Source organism: Anopheles cruzii, chromosome 2 (assembly GCF_943734635.1).
Source record: "Anopheles cruzii chromosome 2, idAnoCruzAS_RS32_06, whole genome shotgun sequence".
Taxonomy (NCBI): domain Eukaryota; kingdom Metazoa; phylum Arthropoda; class Insecta; order Diptera; family Culicidae; genus Anopheles; species Anopheles cruzii.
Window position 1 is genome coordinate 61,223,719 of NC_069144.1, and position 18,512 is coordinate 61,242,230.

At 49.8% G+C, this 18,512-nt stretch overlaps 1 protein-coding gene across 1 annotated transcript; it reads left to right on the plus strand.

The window, feature by feature from the left end:
- The first annotated feature begins 3,259 nt into the window (after positions 1–3,259).
- Positions 3,260–18,387, plus strand: LOC128268447 (2-oxoglutarate dehydrogenase complex component E1-like). The gene is made up of 10 exons (XM_053005541.1): positions 3,260–3,363; positions 6,432–6,646; positions 6,714–6,854; positions 6,923–7,126; positions 9,202–9,304; positions 10,680–11,170; positions 11,246–12,861; positions 12,933–13,077; positions 13,152–13,306; positions 16,729–18,387. Exons 2-10 carry the CDS (start codon positions 6,557–6,559, stop codon positions 16,826–16,828), a joined length of 3,045 nt encoding a protein of 1,014 aa, XP_052861501.1. The 5' UTR covers positions 3,260–3,363; positions 6,432–6,556; the 3' UTR covers positions 16,829–18,387.
- The last annotated feature ends 125 nt before the right edge of the window (positions 18,388–18,512 follow it).

Genomic DNA, 18,512 nt, shown 5'->3' on the forward strand with positions numbered 1-18,512 from the left:
CGTTCGTTGAACTTTTGGCCGCTGGCACCAACTTAGAGTCTGCGTTTAATTGGTCTTCCGCTAATGCGGCACTGCGAATGACGCCTCTTAGGTGCACTTGAACTACGAAAATTCACTGAGGCCACTGCGGGGTTTAGCGTGCTACTAAGGATGATCGCACCAAAACGCGACTTTCCGAAGCGGGATCTCGCTGCTTTCTGCTCTACGATTGCTGGTTAACGGTGACTGCCATTTTCACCCTAAGACCCCCGAGACCACGAACCACACATGCAGCTGCGCTTATGTTTGTGTAGTGTACGCACACCTTTTTCGGCTCACGCACTGGCGCACGCCATCGCAATGTTTGCCATGTGCGCGCGTGTAAGCAGCAACGTGTTGCGCATGTTGGCGCCCGTGATACTGGAAGGGAGATTCGCCACGCGGTGGTGGGTCACAGTTGCCACACATGGCCCAAACGAACCGGGGATAATCTTGCGCCAAATTTGGAAAGGAGTTTGCAGTTCTGCGGCCGCGCCAAAGAGTGGAATGCTGCAGCTTCGACAACGATCGTCTTCTAAGCGGTTCATTGCCAAAGAAAGTCAATTGAAGTTGCGTTGCCATTACGTTGCAGGAGGTGCTTGTTAAACGACCATCTTACAACGCACGGTGCAATCGTCTCGCATTAGGAAACATTGGCGAAATAATTCGCTTACCTAGCATAGTAAAATACCAGATGCGAGTTGGACTCTTGAGTCGATACGATACTTTTCTCTTCTCTAAAAATCAATGTTCGACGCAATTTATACAAACTAGTTGAAAACACATCCTTTCCTTTCACGCACTTGTTGGCATTAGTTTCCTGTGCTTTATTTGTTTTCAAAACTAAGCCAACCAACGGTCAAATTGAAATACCACAGCCGTTAAATCTCTAAAACATCGAATTCATCTAAAGATGGTGCGATTATTTTGAAATGGCACACCAAAAAAACATCGCCTCCGAGCTGTCACTGAGTAGTTCGCCCGCTTCTCACAGTGGCGCTCACGCTTGCTAGCAAGGTTTTTTTTTGCGCTAGCATTTCTCGTGCGTGTTGCGGTGTGTAAGGTAATGAGAAAACTTTGCTTGCTCTTTATTAATCGGTAAACGCAGCTGCGTTTGCTCAAGTAGCGATTAAAGCACGTGTCGGAAGAGTGAAGGTGCATTATTAGTGCAATTCAGTGCCAATTGCGACTCGCAGACGTTATGTAATGGGAATCGTCGCCGGAAAAGGACAATCGAACGTGAAACGTGTGTCCTTGATTTAGGGACCTCCCTCTGTGTGTGTGTGTGCTTGCGTTTATGCATGTTTGGAAATCAGGCTACTGCAATGTGAGCCAGTGCCGGGAAGGTGATGCGCTTTGCGCATCCCTGGCGCTAACTTGTGATGCAATGAATCGCTTTTCGTTAAGTGACGAAATGCAGCCATCGTGGCAGTGCGTCGACTAAATCCCCTCGAAACAGCTTTCATAGCGCAGCTGTAGCGAATCAGCTGAGAGAATGGACTGTGAAACGCGGAGCAAACCGAAATGGCAACTCCGAGGAAGCAATGCGATTGGACAAATCCCGCAGGGACCGCGGCAGGGAATTCCGCACTGAACGCGTCATAAAAACCCCCGCCGTGTCTCTCAGGCGCATCTGGCGGGGTTGCTTAACGAGTGTTTTCTATAATAGTCTCTCTTCGTTTTTAGGTTAGAGACACGTGGTCGAAATGTAGTGGATTCCGCTCGTTCGTTTAATGAGGTCAAAAGTCTCACAGACGAGCCTCCTCGCTCCGAACTCGCAGATACTGCTGCTCATTCGGGAGCACAATGATCGAAAGGAAACAAGAAAAGTAAAGCAGCGCCAGAGGAGCTGGGCAGCCCAGCTGATAACACGGCATGGGACAGGGATCAAGCCCTGCGTGATTGTTTACCCCCGTGGCCACCGACTCCCATCAAAACATGCGCCTCGTTCGGATGCGGACCATGATTCGGTTTAAACTGGTTCGCGAGCCACATGATTAGGAGCCGCATTATTATTGCTGGGCCCATTACCCTCATCGGATGCTAATTGTACAGAAACGGTGATCGGATGATCTTCTCTTCCTAGCCCCTTTGGTGCGATAGGTAACAATGAAGAAAGATGTTAATTCAAAGCGACGCTCGTGTCGTGTGACTTTGAGCGGACGCGCGTACTTTGGCCGCGATAAGTTTGTCGCTTCCAGTCCGGATGAATCTGGTTCAAATGTTCCCGGCAAACTACGCAGTAGTTGCCCCTCGAGAAGATGTGTCCGTTTACGATCGTTCTGGCGGCGGCGACCGTGTCATCCGGCATGATAAGGTGTTTAAAATGCAGCTCGTTATCGTGCCTGAAGCGTATCTTCTCGATAGCAGATAGCAACGATCTTGCAGTCCCATTTAAAGGCAACTCGTGACACCGACGATAAACGACCGCCGAGAATGATCATCGCTGCCGTCACCCGTCGTCCTTCCCCAGGGCCACTGACACACATTCGCGCCCTTACGGGCGTGCATTTTTCACGAGCAATTGTTCCACATCGGATACGGTCACAAACGTGAGGGTTCTGTGGTGGCTACAAATACTTACAACTGAAACGGGAAGGTCAGTTCGCTCGACCGCTGGTTGAACGCCTCTTGTTGCTGTCCACTAGACAGAGGGAACGGATTGTTACCGAAGCTGGCCGTTGGTCAACTAATCCTCTGCACGAGCGACGAATGTAAACGAAAATGTTGCACTCTAGGGGATTTCCTTCGCCCCATTCGTATTCCGGTCTCGGTACCACGTGTTTCAAATTGCGCCTGAGTTCGTGCCGGGCTCTTGCTTACCTTTCACTACCTTTAAGATACCACCAACCCACTACTGACGATCGCGCGGTCCCCGCCAAATCACGTCTGTGGCGTGCAAAGTACCAACCGCGGTATCGTAAACGGAAGATAAGATATTGAGTCTTTCAATCAATTTGAAGACTCGCGCACACAACGAAAAAAAAGGCCAGAAAGGAACTTTATTGTTTAACGGATGACTAGACTTTTGACGAACCGTATCGTGCCCAGCCGATACGCGCCCCCAACGGGTTTAGTAGTAGAGTCGACCGCAATCGATGCCGCTCTACACCTATACTCTCTACCCGACGCCGAGAGATATTATTGTCGCGGGCGGTGGTCAGTTGATTGTGTTTGTTTTTTCGTACACATTCTGTGTTTTGCATTGGCTCGTGGTCGCGACCAAGCTCCGTAGTTGCTCGCGGGTTGTCGTTACGCGAACATTCGAAGACGAAAACTGCCGGCGTAAGCAGTTTAGCGGTTCGCAGAAAAGATCCGTTTAGTGGCGGAGCGCGATCGTTAGAGGTATGTTGGTGGTAATACATATTATAGTGCTCGTTTGGTGCCGATTGGCTGAAGAATGTCCGCCTTTTAAATCATCATGGACGATACAAAAAGTCGGCCTTCCACTTACGTAAATCATGTGTAGTTATATTTTTGGCAGTTCCTACGTGAGAGGCACAATTCGGACGAAAATAATCACCAATCGTTTTTGCGTTTTTGCACGTGTTATGTAATGGAAAAAATATTTCCATCGCGAGCGTAGAGCTGAGTGAGGCGAGGCGGAGCAGTATAAGTGGAAATCAAATAGAATCATGAGAGGCGCAGCTTGCTGTGTGTTGTTAGCTCATGTTTAATTTGAATACATTGTAACCAGGAACTCACTCGCTTTGGAAAAGAATCACCAAAAAAGCGAAGTCAGCTAAAATGTGCGAAAGGTTATGGTTGATCGCTAGAGAAATGAACCTAACAACAATTGGCATTAGTTTCTCCTCCGTTAGATCACCTTTCGTGCCCCAGAAAGCGCGTCGCCGTCGCCAGCATCTGTTTCCCGCCCCAAGCCCTGAACGGTATGAAAATGATCAAAAATAGAAACCGCGATCGAGAAGCGACTGTGTGTGAAAGGAAAACTGTTAGCTTTGCCGACAAACTTTTCTTCAACACGCGGTGGTGTAGCTGTGGTTGTGATCGGGGGGATCGTTTTTAGCCCAAGGTTCTCGGTGGTTATGCAAAAGCTTCTATCAGTGCGCCCACCAGCCCTCCGAAGCTTGTGGACGAAAAGTTTTACAGATTACTATTCGCTATCGGAACAATTCAGCTAAATCTGTGAGTGGCCTACACCTTATGATAGCATTACAAGAGGGTTAGCCTTGATTTGCTACTCCATTGAACTCAAGCGAGAACTTTATTTGCATTGTCTCTTGCTTGATCCCTTGCCAAAGAGATGATCGGTTCGCCTCAGGATGTTTGCTGCTGGCATTGAAAGTAAACACGCCTCGCGAGAATGCCGCTCACTCGATCAGCGCAAAAGTTTATGAGGACAAGGCCAAACCGGCGAGGCACCCTCAAGCAAATCCTGTACCTACCGCACCGCAGTGGAGTTCTCCGCGCCGTTGCCAAAAAAAAACCCCTCACACACAATCGAACAAGTTTTTGGTTTACAATGTTATTTTTCGCGCTACGGCGGCCTCCAGAAACCGGTTGTTAGAGGACAAACCCGGCATCGGCTCCGCAGCGATCATTGACTCACGACGCTGATCGCCGGTGGATTTGCATTCTTTTCTTTATTCCGCCGTAAATCCATGGCTCACGTGAATCCCACCGCTCCGTAAGAACCGGTGCGATCCGGTTTGCTGTCACTGTGGCTCCGTTTATTATGCTCTTGATGGGGTTGTTTTTTTTCTATTGCAGCCAGCATAGGAATGGCGCCGATCTGTTGATAATAAATTCCTTCTCTCGCCCGCACTCCGACGGCTACCCCAAACCGGCGAAGATTGTGATGGCTCGAATGACGAGAGGGCTGTATCACGTGCTAGGCGGATTGGCGAATGCGCGCCTCCGCAGTTTAACCGGCGCGCCGTCATATGACAGAACATCCGGTGACGCATAAGCGGACTTTCTGGCGCCGTCGGCACTGTGTGCGTCATCTGATTTGAAGAAACGATTGTTGCAGTATGATGTCACACTTGATATCATCGTCTCAAAGCAGGCGTCTGTTCCTTTTGCAACCGTTCATGGAATTTGAAAAGTTAATCTTCTCGACAATTGCCGGCCGGGCAACGAAACGAAATCTTTTTGAAAGGGACCAACATCGAACTGCGCAGTAGAACCAGTCACTGTCTCGTCCGTGTGTCTTTGTTTCGGTCTTCTTAGCAGATGGACGATAATTATATCGCCGATCGGCCGATCGGTTTCTGCCGCACAAGTATCGTGCAGTCCTTATTTTAGCCCATTGACGCACGACAGCGATATTTGTCCATCGTGTTGCGTGCTTGAGCGGGAAGGTAGCGCTATCGTTCCCGAAAAATATTCCATTCAAAGAACACCTCAAGGTCACACTGGGGCCGACAGTCATACAAAGTAATGCGGTTCGCGGCCCAGCCCTTGTTGAACGAACTCAATCCGCTGATACGACTGCAGTTCCCATGCTGCAAGATCTCTCAGTCGTACCAATACTGTGAAATTCAAACAATCGATACCAGCGCGGCCGTTGCTGTGAGAACTCGAACGCCGTACGGTGAAGGGGCAGAGGGCAGAAAATGTACCTCGTGATTCAATGTCAAGGTCGCACACGACGATAGCTTGTCGCGCCTGGTTCGATGCTCTAGAAGCTAGTGGCCAACCTTTTTTCCTTGGCCTAGGCGTTTTTCTTCGCGTTCCACCGTTCGTCGAAAATTGCCTCTCGTGTGCTTGATAGGACCTATTTATAGACAAAAAACCACGAACGGTTGCTCCTACATTTGGTGGAAAGTGTTGCAGGGCACCATCGAGGTGTCTTCAAATTGAGCAAAGCTCACGAAATTTTAATGAATTCTATTGTAAACAATCGGCTTACGGAAGTAGTGATAAACCATTTCTGCCAGGTCATGGTCATAAGAGCAGCTGATCGGATGACGGTGTTAATTTGGTATGATACTGGCGCACAGATTAATGGCTAGTCGATAAAATGATAGTACGTGACAAATTGAAAACTACTGATAAATAATGGAATTATGTGAATTTAGTTTAGTACTACTATAATCCATGATGGAGTGTCGGAAGTTAGGTAGTGCATCGCTTGGATTGTAAATTGTTTCTCGCTGGAACTTTGTTTAGAACATTTTTAAAACTTGTTTTTTTCCAATAATTAACCTCGCGTCACTGTGTCGCTCGCAACGTGCCCAGATAAGGCAACCGGTGGCAAATGTTGTGGTAGTCGCCACTACTGCGACAGTTTGATAAGGCTTGAAACGATTTAGCCCCACAGTCCGTCACATTTCTATGGCGACGGGTTTTGCGAAAAATCTCTTATCATAGTAAACCATCGCTGAGTGCTACTGTGCTGACTGTGGATGAAAGTAAATTTTTGATTTTATCTCATTTACCCGCCACAGAATCTGAGACACAAACCATCGTCTACCGGCAGCACGGATCCCTGGCCCGCATCCGTAGTTTGAATTTTCGGATTTTTGCAACTCAAAGGTGTGGTGCAACCGTATCGAAGTAAATCACCATCAAAATGCATCGCGCAAGGACGGCTCTTCACCTGGTGAACCCGATGGGTCAGCAGAGCTTCGGTGCCTTTCTGCTGAAGAAACCGGCATCGAAGGTACACCAAGATTCCACTACATTCCGCATTCCACAGACCGTTAAACCGTTTCTCTTCTTCCACACAGCTGACCACGGAGCTGGTGGCAGCCTCGTCGGTGAAATTATACAACTCGGCCGCGGCAGAACCATTCCTGAATGGGTCCTCATCGAACTACATCGACGACATGTACAATGCGTGGCTGCGGGATCCAGCTTCGGTGCATGCGGTATGAAACTAGAAGCGGCCTAGTTTATCCACGTTGATCCCCTATCAAGCACTCACGTCTCGTTGCAGTCTTGGGATGCATATTTCCGCAACAATTCATACGCAGGACCGCCAACGCTCGTTCCTTCACCGAAGCACCACGTTCCCGCTGCACAGTACCTTGGTAGCTCACTGCCCGCCCTGGCCGGCGCTGGCGCCGCCGTCGGTGGTCGTATCGACGATAAGCTAATCGATGACCATCTTGCCGTGCAAGCGATCATTCGCAGCTACCAGGTAACATTGGCCGTTGCTGTGCGATAAAATTGTCCTTCCGGCAGTTCTCCTGACTCTGACGCGCGCCACCCCCAGGCCTGACGTTCGTAGACATCGCTCTCTCTCTCTATCTCCGTCTCTCTTATCATGTGTCTGCCCCATGTCCCGTCCTGTGTTCCTCGTTTGTTTTATTTTTTGTCCCTAAAATGATCCCGCGACGCGCCAAAATCGATCCTTGTGTGACGTTGTGTCCTGCAGCGTAAAAGAGCAATTCAATAGTAATAGTGGCCAACCTCTAGGGCCGCTATCAGCTTCGCGTCGTCTTAAAAGTCCTAAAAGATAAAGGCTCCTTTCGTAATTAATGTTTTAGATTTTTGTTTTGGCTTTTTAATCACAAAAGTATTATTATTCCGACGACATTTTGTTTGAAATTAGATTGAAGCTGACGCGTGCCGTTTTTATGTGTGGCTCCCCCAAACCTCCTCGGTATCCGTTAGATTGCATGAGTGTATTCTATTCTAGACTCGGTGGGGATCGACGACGGAATGTCGTTCTTGTGCGGCCCAACGATGGGCTTTTCCATTGTTCCATTCCGTTCCTATTACTCGGAGCCGTGCCTCGAAAATGGCACTGGTAAACTATGGAGGTCAAAATAACAAACCATACACACTGGACGCTCCGTAACCCGATTTGCCTAGTAGAACGCGTAACAACCCCACAGGGCACCCCAGGCTACGTGTGAGAACGACGGGAAACACGCCATCATGAACACATTTACGACCCTCAACGTCGGTCACAACAACGAATGGGGAGCGAACACTAAAAACAATCATTAAAAAATATCTTTAATATCCACTACTCCCTATCACCACCACCACCACCGAACTCATCGAATCCTGCAGTCCCGTGGGCACCTGGTGGCGGACATCGATCCGCTGGGCATTCTCAATGCCGAGGTTCAACCGGATAGAGCGCATCTTCGAGCAAATGAAAAAGTTACCCGCACTTACATGAACTTTGGTAAATTGATCAGCCTTACTTACTCCTTTTTACTACTTACTCCTACTATTACTACTCCGTTCAACAACGCACCATCTAACATGGGTGCGCTTTTTAGTGGTTAAGAAGGTAATTGATATCCCCGGACCCCTTTCCCGGTTTTCCTAGCTTGAAATTGAGATTCGGAAGCAACGAAAGGCCAGGCTTTGAGGAGGGGTCAGATGATCGCACTGAGCGGGCACTGATTGGAATGTCCGTGGCGATCTTTCCATGGGGATTTCTTAACACAAAATAGCCATTCACTAACACATTTGTGTGGTTCTAGTGTGTAGTGTTTAGTTTGTGAGTATTTTAACTATTTAGCCGTCTTGCGTCAACTAACCAGAACTCTGTCCATGCAGTGACTCAAATGTTGTGTGTGATCTGCACCCGGAAAGTGCCCGTTCTCGTGTGTTTGTCCTTTATTGGTGATGTTGTTGTTTGTGTTGTTTTGTCCGCTTGTGTGCTCAATGTTTTATCCGCTCGTTTGTAAACCATTCCCTTTCTCTCTCTTCGACCGTTCCGTTCCTGTGATCAGCCCAAAGAATCTGCCAGAGAATATTGCCGTTAAATGACCCATACTCTTCTTGTCCATACGAAGAAACTCTAGATTGATCTTTTACCTTTCTTTTTTCACTCATCCTTTTCTCTTTTCTTGTCGGCGATATTATGTTGGACTAATATGTACAAAAACAAAAAAAAAACAATGTATCAATACCACATACAACATGCAAAAACATACAAACACCGCGCTTAAAATGTGTGTGTTGGTAATGTCAATGCAAACACCCGCAAACACCGCAATTTAACCGTCCTTCCGCCTTCCGTCACACTATTCCGCTACGACTACTACCGTGTCACACGCGTCTAACACACCATCCAATGATCTATTTTACCTCACGTCGCGTGTGTGTGTGTGTGTGCACCTCTCTCCGTGATCGGTGGTCGAATCCGGAAATCCGGAAATCCACCGAACCACGGCGGACGCATTTGGCGGCGGCCTGGTGTTTGTGCGGCGGCCGGTCGGGCGGGTGTGTATGTGTGTGTAACGTGTACAGATTAGAGGGCATAATGTGGCCCGCCTTGACCCGCTCGGCATCAATAGTGCAGACCTGGACGATAAGACTCCACCGGAGTTGCTGTACTCGTCCTACCGTTTCGGTGAGTATCCGGGTGTACGTTGCGTTGGGCGTTGCGTTTCCTCGCGTAGTTCGTTCGTAAGAAGAGAGCCAACACATTCCCTTCTCCCTCACACACTGTTAGTGGCCACATCACACCTTTAAACACAACAAATTTACCCTTTCGGTTTTTCAAGGCTGCAGTCTTACGTTTTTCTTCCCTTTCTTCATTATCTCTCCCCCGGGGGGCAAGGCAAAAAGAATTGGACCCAAGTTCCTACGGCGTGTATCCTTCATTCGAAAGACCCCAGCGCGACCTCATCACACACGTGCATTTGGTTTCATCTCGCGATCGCTGCGCAAAATTCTTCCACAACCACAAGAGGACCCAAATTATAGTTTCTGATATTCTTCTTCTTTTCTCCGTTTATCGTTGCCCCCCCATCCGGTGGTCATATCCGGTGTGTTTTGGTTGACTTTTTGTTCTGATAAACGGTTGCCTTGCACATGCCCACAAAATCACGCATAAATTATTAGTTCCGGCCAGGATTCTGGACTGTGTAAGCGAAGAAGATCGTCAACTGCTGTTGGGCATGAGTAAGAAAAGAAAAAAGGACACACACAGAACACAACTGGTTCCGTGTTCCGTCCGCTAGATAGTTAAGAAGCGCCCCGTATCTTGTGATTCTTTCGATCCACCAGACCCCCCCATTCCTTATCGCCTGGGACGTTTGACCGCACCCCGCCTGTTTGTCCTCTGTTATCACCCGAGTGGTTTTTGGTTGGTTTTCTGTTACGCTTTTCTTCTGACCTACCTACCGGAACTACCGTGCAGCTTTCTTTTGTTACATACACCTTCCCCGTTTTTCTATGCTTCCTCCTAACACATGCCGAACACTAACTCTCTCTTGATGCACTCTCTGACACTGGAGCGTTTAATGTATGCTTGAGAATGTGGAATGTGCCGCATAAAGCGTTTTTGAGTTGTAGCAAATTGGCCACGATCGCGCAAACATTGGCATACTGTGAGTGGAACCAGACCCTGGCTCCCATCGAAAGGCCGTTCCGAATTTCAATTGCTTTTTGTATTGCCTCTTCTGCTTAGTTGTAAGTGAGTGAGATCTCTAATTAGATGTCCAGCACAGCACGTAATACCGAACACAGGTACTTTGGACAGACCCCGTCCGGTATTACTTGTTGTGCACAGATTAAGTCCAGTAGTTGCAAGCTAACCAAACACGATAGAGTAAGGCAGCAAAACGCGCTCAAACCCTGATTCTCGGTGAAGGGACGCCGCGTTGCCAGTCCGGTTCCCGGAGGATGTGTGTGTGGTATTGTGTAGCACTAAGTCGTCACGATAAGACCCCCCCCGTCATGCTAATTGTGAGTCACTTGTTTCCCGTCCACCACCGGAACAGAGGAATCCGACATGGAGCGCGTGTTTAAGCTGCCGAGCACGACGTTCATTGGGGGCAAGGAAAAGTTCCTGCCGCTGCGCGAAATCCTGGGGCGGCTCGAGAAGGCGTACTGCAACAAGATCGGCGTCGAGTTCATGTTCATCAATTCGCTCGAGCAGTGCAACTGGATCCGGGAGCGCTTCGAGACGCCCAACATCATGAACTACAGCAACGACGAGAAGCGTCTGATCCTGGCGCGTGTCACGCGTGCCACCGGCTTCGAGGCGTTCCTGGCCAAGAAGTTCTCGTCGGAGAAGCGGTTCGGGCTGGAGGGCTGCGAAATCATGATTCCCGCCATGAAGGAGGTGATCGACGTGTCGACCCGGCTCGGCGTCGAGTCGATCATCATGGGAATGCCTCATCGTGGCCGCCTGAACGTGCTGGCCAACGTGTGCCGCAAACCGCTGCATCAGATCTTCACCCAGTTCGCTGGATTGGAAGCGGCCGATGATGTAAGTGTCCGCAAAGTCCGGTACCGGTATGTTGTTTCTGACCTCTGCTTTTTGCATCCTTTCCCCCTCCCAAAGGGTTCCGGTGACGTAAAGTACCATCTGGGAACGTACATCGAGCGGTTGAACCGCGTGACGAACAAAAACATTCGTCTGGCCGTCGTGGCCAACCCGTCCCATCTGGAGGCCGTGGACCCGGTCGTGCAGGGTAAAACGCGGGCCGAGCAGTTCTATCGGGGCGACGGTGAGGGTAAGAAGGTAATGTCCATCCTGCTGCACGGTGACGCTGCGTTCTGTGGCCAGGGTGTGGTGTTTGAGACGATGCATCTGTCGGATCTGCCGGACTACACGACGCACGGTACGGTGCACATCGTGGTGAACAACCAGATCGGCTTCACGACCGATCCGCGCCACTCGCGCTCTTCGCCGTACTGCACGGATGTGGCGCGCGTGGTCAACGCACCGATCTTCCACGTCAACGGCGACGATCCGGAAGCGGTGATGCACGTGTGCAAGGTGGCGGCCGAGTGGCGCGCCACGTTCCACAAGGACGTCATCATCGATATCGTGAGCTACCGGCGCAACGGTCACAACGAGATCGACGAGCCGATGTTCACGCAGCCGCTGATGTACAAGAAGATCCGCGGCACCAAGCCGGCGCTGGACATCTACGCCAACCAGCTGATCGGCGAGGGTGTCGTGACGGCCGAGGAGGTGAAGAGCGTCCGGGAGAAGTACGAGAAGATTTGCGAGGAGGCCTTCGAGCAGGCCAAAACGGAAACGCACATCAAGTACAAGGATTGGATCGATTCACCGTGGTCCGGATTCTTCGAGGGCAAGGACCCACTCAAGGTCGCCCCGACCGGGGTGATCGAGGAGACGCTGGTGCACATTGGCAACCGGTTTTCTTCACCGCCACCGAACGCCGCGGAATTCGTCATCCACAAGGGCTTGCTGCGTGTGCTGGCCGCCCGGAAGGAGATGCTCGAAAACAAGACGATCGACTGGGCGTTGGCCGAAGCGATGGCGTTCGGTTCGCTGCTGAAGGAAGGCATTCACGTGCGCCTGTCCGGTCAGGACGTCGAGCGGGGCACGTTCTCGCATCGGCATCACGTGCTACACCATCAGACGGTCGACAAGGCCACCTATCGGCCGCTGTGCCACCTCTACCCGGATCAGGCCCCGTACACCGTCTGTAACAGCTCGCTTTCGGAGTTCGGTGTGCTCGGGTTCGAGCTCGGTTACTCGATGACCAATCCGAATGCGCTCGTCTGCTGGGAGGCCCAGTTTGGTGACTTCAACAACACCGCCCAGTGCATTATCGATCAGTTCGTGTCCTCGGGACAGGCCAAATGGGTGCGCCAGAGCGGACTGGTGATGCTACTGCCCCACGGAATGGAGGGTATGGGCCCGGAGCACTCGTCGGCCCGCGTCGAACGGTTCCTGCAGATGTGCTCGGACGATCCGGACTACTTCCCGCCCGAGTCGGACGAGTTTGCCATCCGGCAGCTGCACGACATTAACTGGATAGTGGCCAACTGCTCGAATCCTGGCAACTATTTCCATCTTTTGCGCCGACAGATTGCGTTGCCGTTCCGCAAGCCACTGATTGTGCTGACACCCAAATCGTTGCTCCGTCATCCGGAGTGCCGCAGCAACTTCAGCGAGATGATCGATGGAACCGAATTCAAGCGGTAAGAAGCGGAAGCGGAAGCTTAGCGCGGTTCGGTGGTGTTGTGATGCGTTTCGCTCGGTTCACTTACAGATTGATCCCGGATGCACTGACCGGTGAGAACCCGAACGGCGTCAAGCGAGTCATCTTCTGCACCGGTCGTGTGTACTACGATCTGCTGAAGGCGCGTCGCGATCGTCAGCTTGACAGCAGCATCGCTATCAGCCGCGTCGAACAGGTCCGTCCGATTGCTGCTCCGACGGCGGCAGTCAACACCAGCCATTAATCTCTATCGTTCTTGTCTTGCTGCAGATCTCACCCTTCCCGTACGATCTGGTGAAGGCGGAGTGCGCCAAGTACCCGAACGCCGAGCTGGTGTGGGCCCAGGAGGAACACAAGAACCAGGGCTGCTGGACGTACGTGCAGCCTCGCTTCGATACCGCAATCAACTCGACGCGCGACTTCAGGTAGGTGACCCCGGTGTGCGCAACTCGCAATTGTGACCAGTTCCCACTTTTGCCCTCCCCCTTCATCCTTTTGCGCTATAACTCATGTTTCCCCAATCCCAACATCCCGAATCGACTCTTTCCGCCGCGACCGATACGCCACAACAGTTTGCGGATCAATAAAATGTTTGTAGTTCCTGCCCTTTCGTGTCACCGCCTTCGTATTGCCAACCCGTATCGATTGTAGGCTAATGATTGTGTTCTAGACGTCCCTCCCATCTTGAGTGTGCCCTCCGTTTTGTTTGGTGAAATCTAAGGTTCCGGAGAGTTCCCTTTCGCACATTTCTATGGACACGAAACAAACACAAACTCATACACGTAAAACCTTCTTTTGCCTGCTAATAACACACTACACAAGCGCACGCACTCGTACACTAAACACCGTCTCTTTGGTAGTATTAAACATCACCACTCACACGACACATCTCCAGTTCCCAGGTGCCTCTCCAAATGCGCCCTCTAATTGTACAAAGACAGCACCTTTCCTCTGTGATAGGAATAGGTATTGCTACTACTACTCTACTTACTACACTACAAGCGCCAATCTGTCTGTTTTGCTCTTTTAATCTATCTTTTTCTGTCTATCGTAAAACGCACCGAACAGCATACACTCTGAATGCACCGTTTTTTACCGTTTTTACCGCTAGTTTCTCTCCTTAACACTTCTCTTTAACTATCTTTTCGTCTCCTCGAGCATTACCTTCTACCTATCGTACTGCTAGTAGTCATTCCGTAGACACGCCGGGGAGTGCGTTTCGTGTAGTACCGTAATTGGCTGTTGAACGTGAGCGAGAATCATAAATCACATGCGCTGGGTGGGTCGTTTTCATCAGAACTCAGAGACGATGGTGTTGGGCGCCGCCGGATGCACTAATCCGTACACGTTAGATCCGGTACAATGCGGTGTGTAACTGCCTAACTGTATTGGTGAAGGTTAGAGGCATAATAAGAACGAAACGATGCTGATGCTAGCGAAAAGCACATTTAATACCGAACTCACCCGCCATCCCGACCGATCCAGTTGCGTTAGTTGGTAGAGTTATCCTTCCCACGGTTTCCGTTTGAAGTGCCGTTTGATTCCCCTTGTGGTCCACTACCAGCCACGTACCACCGATTCCGTATGTTTCCGCAATGTCTTCGCTTGAAACGCCTTAGCTGTGTTCCACCTTTGGATGATGTATGATTTGGAAATCCCTTTTTTGTGTTCTTGAAAGTAATTTTAGTTTAACGTTTTGAGTTCCAACAACCCCGACAGCATACCTCCTTTCGTAAGTTTCCACCGTTCAGTATCATTCAGTTCCTTCCTTTTTGCGTTAAAAGTGCTTTTTGAATCACGCGTACATTAAGAGAGTCACGCGTGAAGAAGGGGGCCTCCCAGATACCTCTCTCTCAACCAACCTACCCCTTCACCGAATCAAACTTCCGGCACTGGCCACACAGGCACAGGCAAATGGGGCGTGGACGACCGAAAACCAACCACACAAACATATACGAACCAACCGGAGGCCATCCCTCTCGTTCTCCATTTTGCAGCCTCGAGGGCGACGGAGCGATCGAAGGTTACAAAGACGTGTTTGACGCTTACAAGCCCAAAAAACGGTCATCATTGGACAACGGCGGCGGCGGCGGCGGCAGCAGCAGGCAGCAGTCCGGAACTGCGGCGGAATCAGTGCATTCGAAGCCAAATGTCACCGGTAGCGCTACTGCCGCTGAGCCCCCCCATTCTGCTACGTCCACGTCCGCGGCAAACGCGTCGTCGGAGTCTTGGTTTAGTCGTTGGTTTGCCAGCAGCACCAGCAGCAGCACCAGTAGCAGCAGCGGCCATGATGCTAGTGATGCTGCTGCGGACCGTAAAATTGAAACCACATCCACCACATCACTCCCCTCATCCACCACCACCACCACCCTCACTAACGATGATCGTAGCCAAAATGCCAATATTCATAACCACAACCATCATGCCCGTAGCGATAGCGACAGCGTGCAAGACGAAAAGCTTGTGCAGCAGAAAACCGGCCAAGGATTCAATATCCCGCAGGGTACCTTTAACTCTCCAACGAGCGGTTCCGCTGCCAGCAAGGGTCGTAAAGTGCGAATCTCATCGCGACCACTTAGGTGAGGGGTCACAACAACCAAAAACCGTATTCCCAAACTCTCTCTCTATATCTATTCCTATATTAGCACCTTTTACCCCACCATAACTGCTATTGCTAGCGACTACCGCTTCGTAAGGTCCGCTTTCCCGCCGGGTTGCCCAATCGGGTTGTAGTAGTACGGCGCAGAGGTTGCTTCTGCTTCGCTGTAGTGAACGCATCTGGTCTAGTCCGATCGCTCCATCGCCGCCCATCCATTCCGGTCGCCCGACCATTCCGCTTCCTTTTGCTGCTCATTTCCATCTGCGATTGACTAGAACCTCAGTTGCTGCGTGTGTGTGTGTGTGTTATTGGTATCTGGCACTCGCTGGCCACGCGTGTTGCGTAAAACCCAATCGGCTGGCCTTTTGCTTTATTACAATTTTCCGTTATGGGGCGTTTCAAACACGAATTGGCTGAAGCATGTGCGGTCATGCGTATCGATTGGCGATTAGCATTGCTTTCGGGGGTTTTATTTTGTTTATTAATTTATTTGTTTGTTATTATTTCAACAGTTTATGTACCAACGTTTGGGAAGTATTTATCCACGCTTTTGTTCATTTGCATAGGTGCTTGCTAAAATTGTTTGCTCTATCCGCTGCCACAGGTTCACGTTCGTCGTTTTCGTTTTTCTAGTTGTACCGTTTTAAGTGACTAATCCCTGTGCCCAGATCGTACTTTTCAGTATCTAGCATGATCGCCGTTCCATCACCACCGTGTTAATCCCGTTGACTAACCCTGTGTTACCCTCTAGGCGCGTAGGTCTTGCTAACGTGTGTCTAACGCTCCCCCTAATAGATTGTGTTTTCAGGACAATTGTAGTGCTGAGTTCTTCGTCACATGTACATAGACACACAATGTCGAAACAAAACACCACCACCTGTACACACTCTACTGTGCGTTACATGTTCCTAAGTAGTAAATGTGTTACACTCCCCATCTGAATGGTCAACATAAAGCCCCGAACTAAACCCCACAGCCCCATTCTTGTATCCCTTTTCCGTCACTTTTGTGTTTGTTGTAAAGATATTAACCATTCGATCGTTAAACACAACGCATTGTTGCTAATGTTGCTGTTGAAACACAAAGCAAAATATATACATATATATCTGGCCCCTTTCCCAACGGGGTGCATCCTCCGGCGGCTCGTACGAGGGCAGCATCTAAACTTATTTTTCTGTTCTATTTACTTTACTCCCGCGGCCGATGTCCACGCGGCACTGCTGCTCCCTTCCTTGGTCGCGGCAACAGCTACGTTGGACGTCCGTGCGGTGCATCGACCGCCACTGGCTCTAAGGCACAGCACATGAAGGAATTGAAGAACCTCCTGGACGACGCAATGGCCTTATAAATTACTGGTTCGACTTGTGCAACACACAACAGTACTTCGCATAAAACACGCTGGACACGCTGTTATTGTTTGTCTGTGGGTATTACCGTCCGCGACCGAATAAAGGTGGACGATGACAACGGCGACGGCGGAGGGGAGAACAGAACCACAAGAACACAGGGACCTTCGACTTGACCGTTAGTCAAACGCCGAATGCTAATGCTACGAGATATTAAATATGAAGTTATGTTAGTCCCACGGTGCAGCAACACACAACAAGGCGCACTTGGCGAGTGACGCTTGGTTATTTATGAAGTTTTTCACTAGTTTTAGTAGTTCCCCTATTTAATGTACGCCGCTAGGCGAAAAGGGCACCACCCGTCGGAACGCAAAAAAAAGGATCAAATCAGGAACAGCAGAAGACCCTTCCCTCCCAGTTCCCAGCTCCAGGTTCGAGGCGAAGGACGAAAGAGTTCTTCGCAGAGTTCTGTGAGAATGGGGCCTGGCCTACACGTGTGTGGCGCTTCTAGGTACATTTATTTTTAATTAGTGAAAGATCCATACCGAACCGAAGCACAAGTCTCTCGGCGGGTCTCAGATGCGCAGGAAATCACTGTTGAACTATTTATTTATGCTAATATTCTTACGGCCGGTGTGTCGCGGCCGTGGGTCGACAGGTCTTGTCGCTAGTGAGTGCGGCCGGCGGGGTCGATGTGGAAGGACGTGTCTGTCGTTCTAAATAAATGCACAGATATGGAATGGAAGCAGTTTTTTTGTTTCTTTTTGTTTTCGGATTGAATGGCGAAGACTTACGACATAAATTCGCGTGAGCCAAGTTTAGGTAGATTTAGCGTGAAACCAAACATTTCTAGATCTATTCAAGCAACAACAGTTTAACTCCACATTAATACTAGCTGTAGGATGGTTAAAGCGTTTTTATCATGATGAAATCGATTGGTGCTTTCATTTTTACCGTAAAATAAACCAAAATCAAACCCCGTAAATGGCGACAAAGCGACATAACCTATAATAATCCCAGTTATAGCCCCCCCTTGTACCTAGCAATTGGGGAACACGCGGACAAGCAAAAACAACTAAATGATAGACGCGATTTAAAACTGAATTCAGAACGTAGTATTGCCGCCTCTTTGATAAACCATAATCGTCTTTCGATTGGACACGTGTCTCGTGGCGGTGTTAGCAACGGATCGTTCTCTCGCGATCGTTCCGGCGATCTGTTAGTCCGAATTCACACGCACCAAGTGCTTCTTCAGCGACTTTGTACATACACTTGTTGTTCACTGATAATAGGGAAGATAGGGAAGAGTTGAGGAAAGGAACGTGAAGGAACAACCCGATTGTTACGGAAGGCACGAAAAATTGTGAATATATTTTGGACGCACTTTTTAGCACTTCTACTTGCACCGATTCCCGGCCCGGCTGATGATGGAAGAGCCGAATGTCTAGATAAACTGTAAACGATAGGCCTATCCAACCTATTCTGTACCAAAATCCATGCTTAAAAGGGTCGCTCATTGGCCGGCTGGAACGATTGTTTGGTGAAATAAAGCTGAATACACTAAACCTTAAAAATACATCCTTGAGAAAACCACCGGTGGCCGGCGACCATTGACCGGATCGAATATGCTTCTGTTTTCGCTCGCAGGTATGCAGGAAGAACGACCTCTTCATCACCGGCTACCGG

What these genes read in the sequence shown, in the direction of transcription:
- LOC128268447 (XM_053005541.1), top strand. Translation starts at nt 6,557, where the DNA reads ATGCATCGCGCAAGGACGGCTCTTCACCTGGTGAACCCGATGGGTCAG. An exon ending in GATGGAACCGAATTCAAGCG is followed by an intron (nt 12,862 to 12,932) that starts GTAAGAAGCGGA and finishes GTTCACTTACAG; the next exon opens with ATTGATCCCGGATGCACTGA. An exon ending in AACTCGACGCGCGACTTCAG is followed by an intron (nt 13,307 to 16,728) that starts GTAGGTGACCCC and finishes TCGCGGCAACAG; the next exon opens with CTACGTTGGACGTCCGTGCG.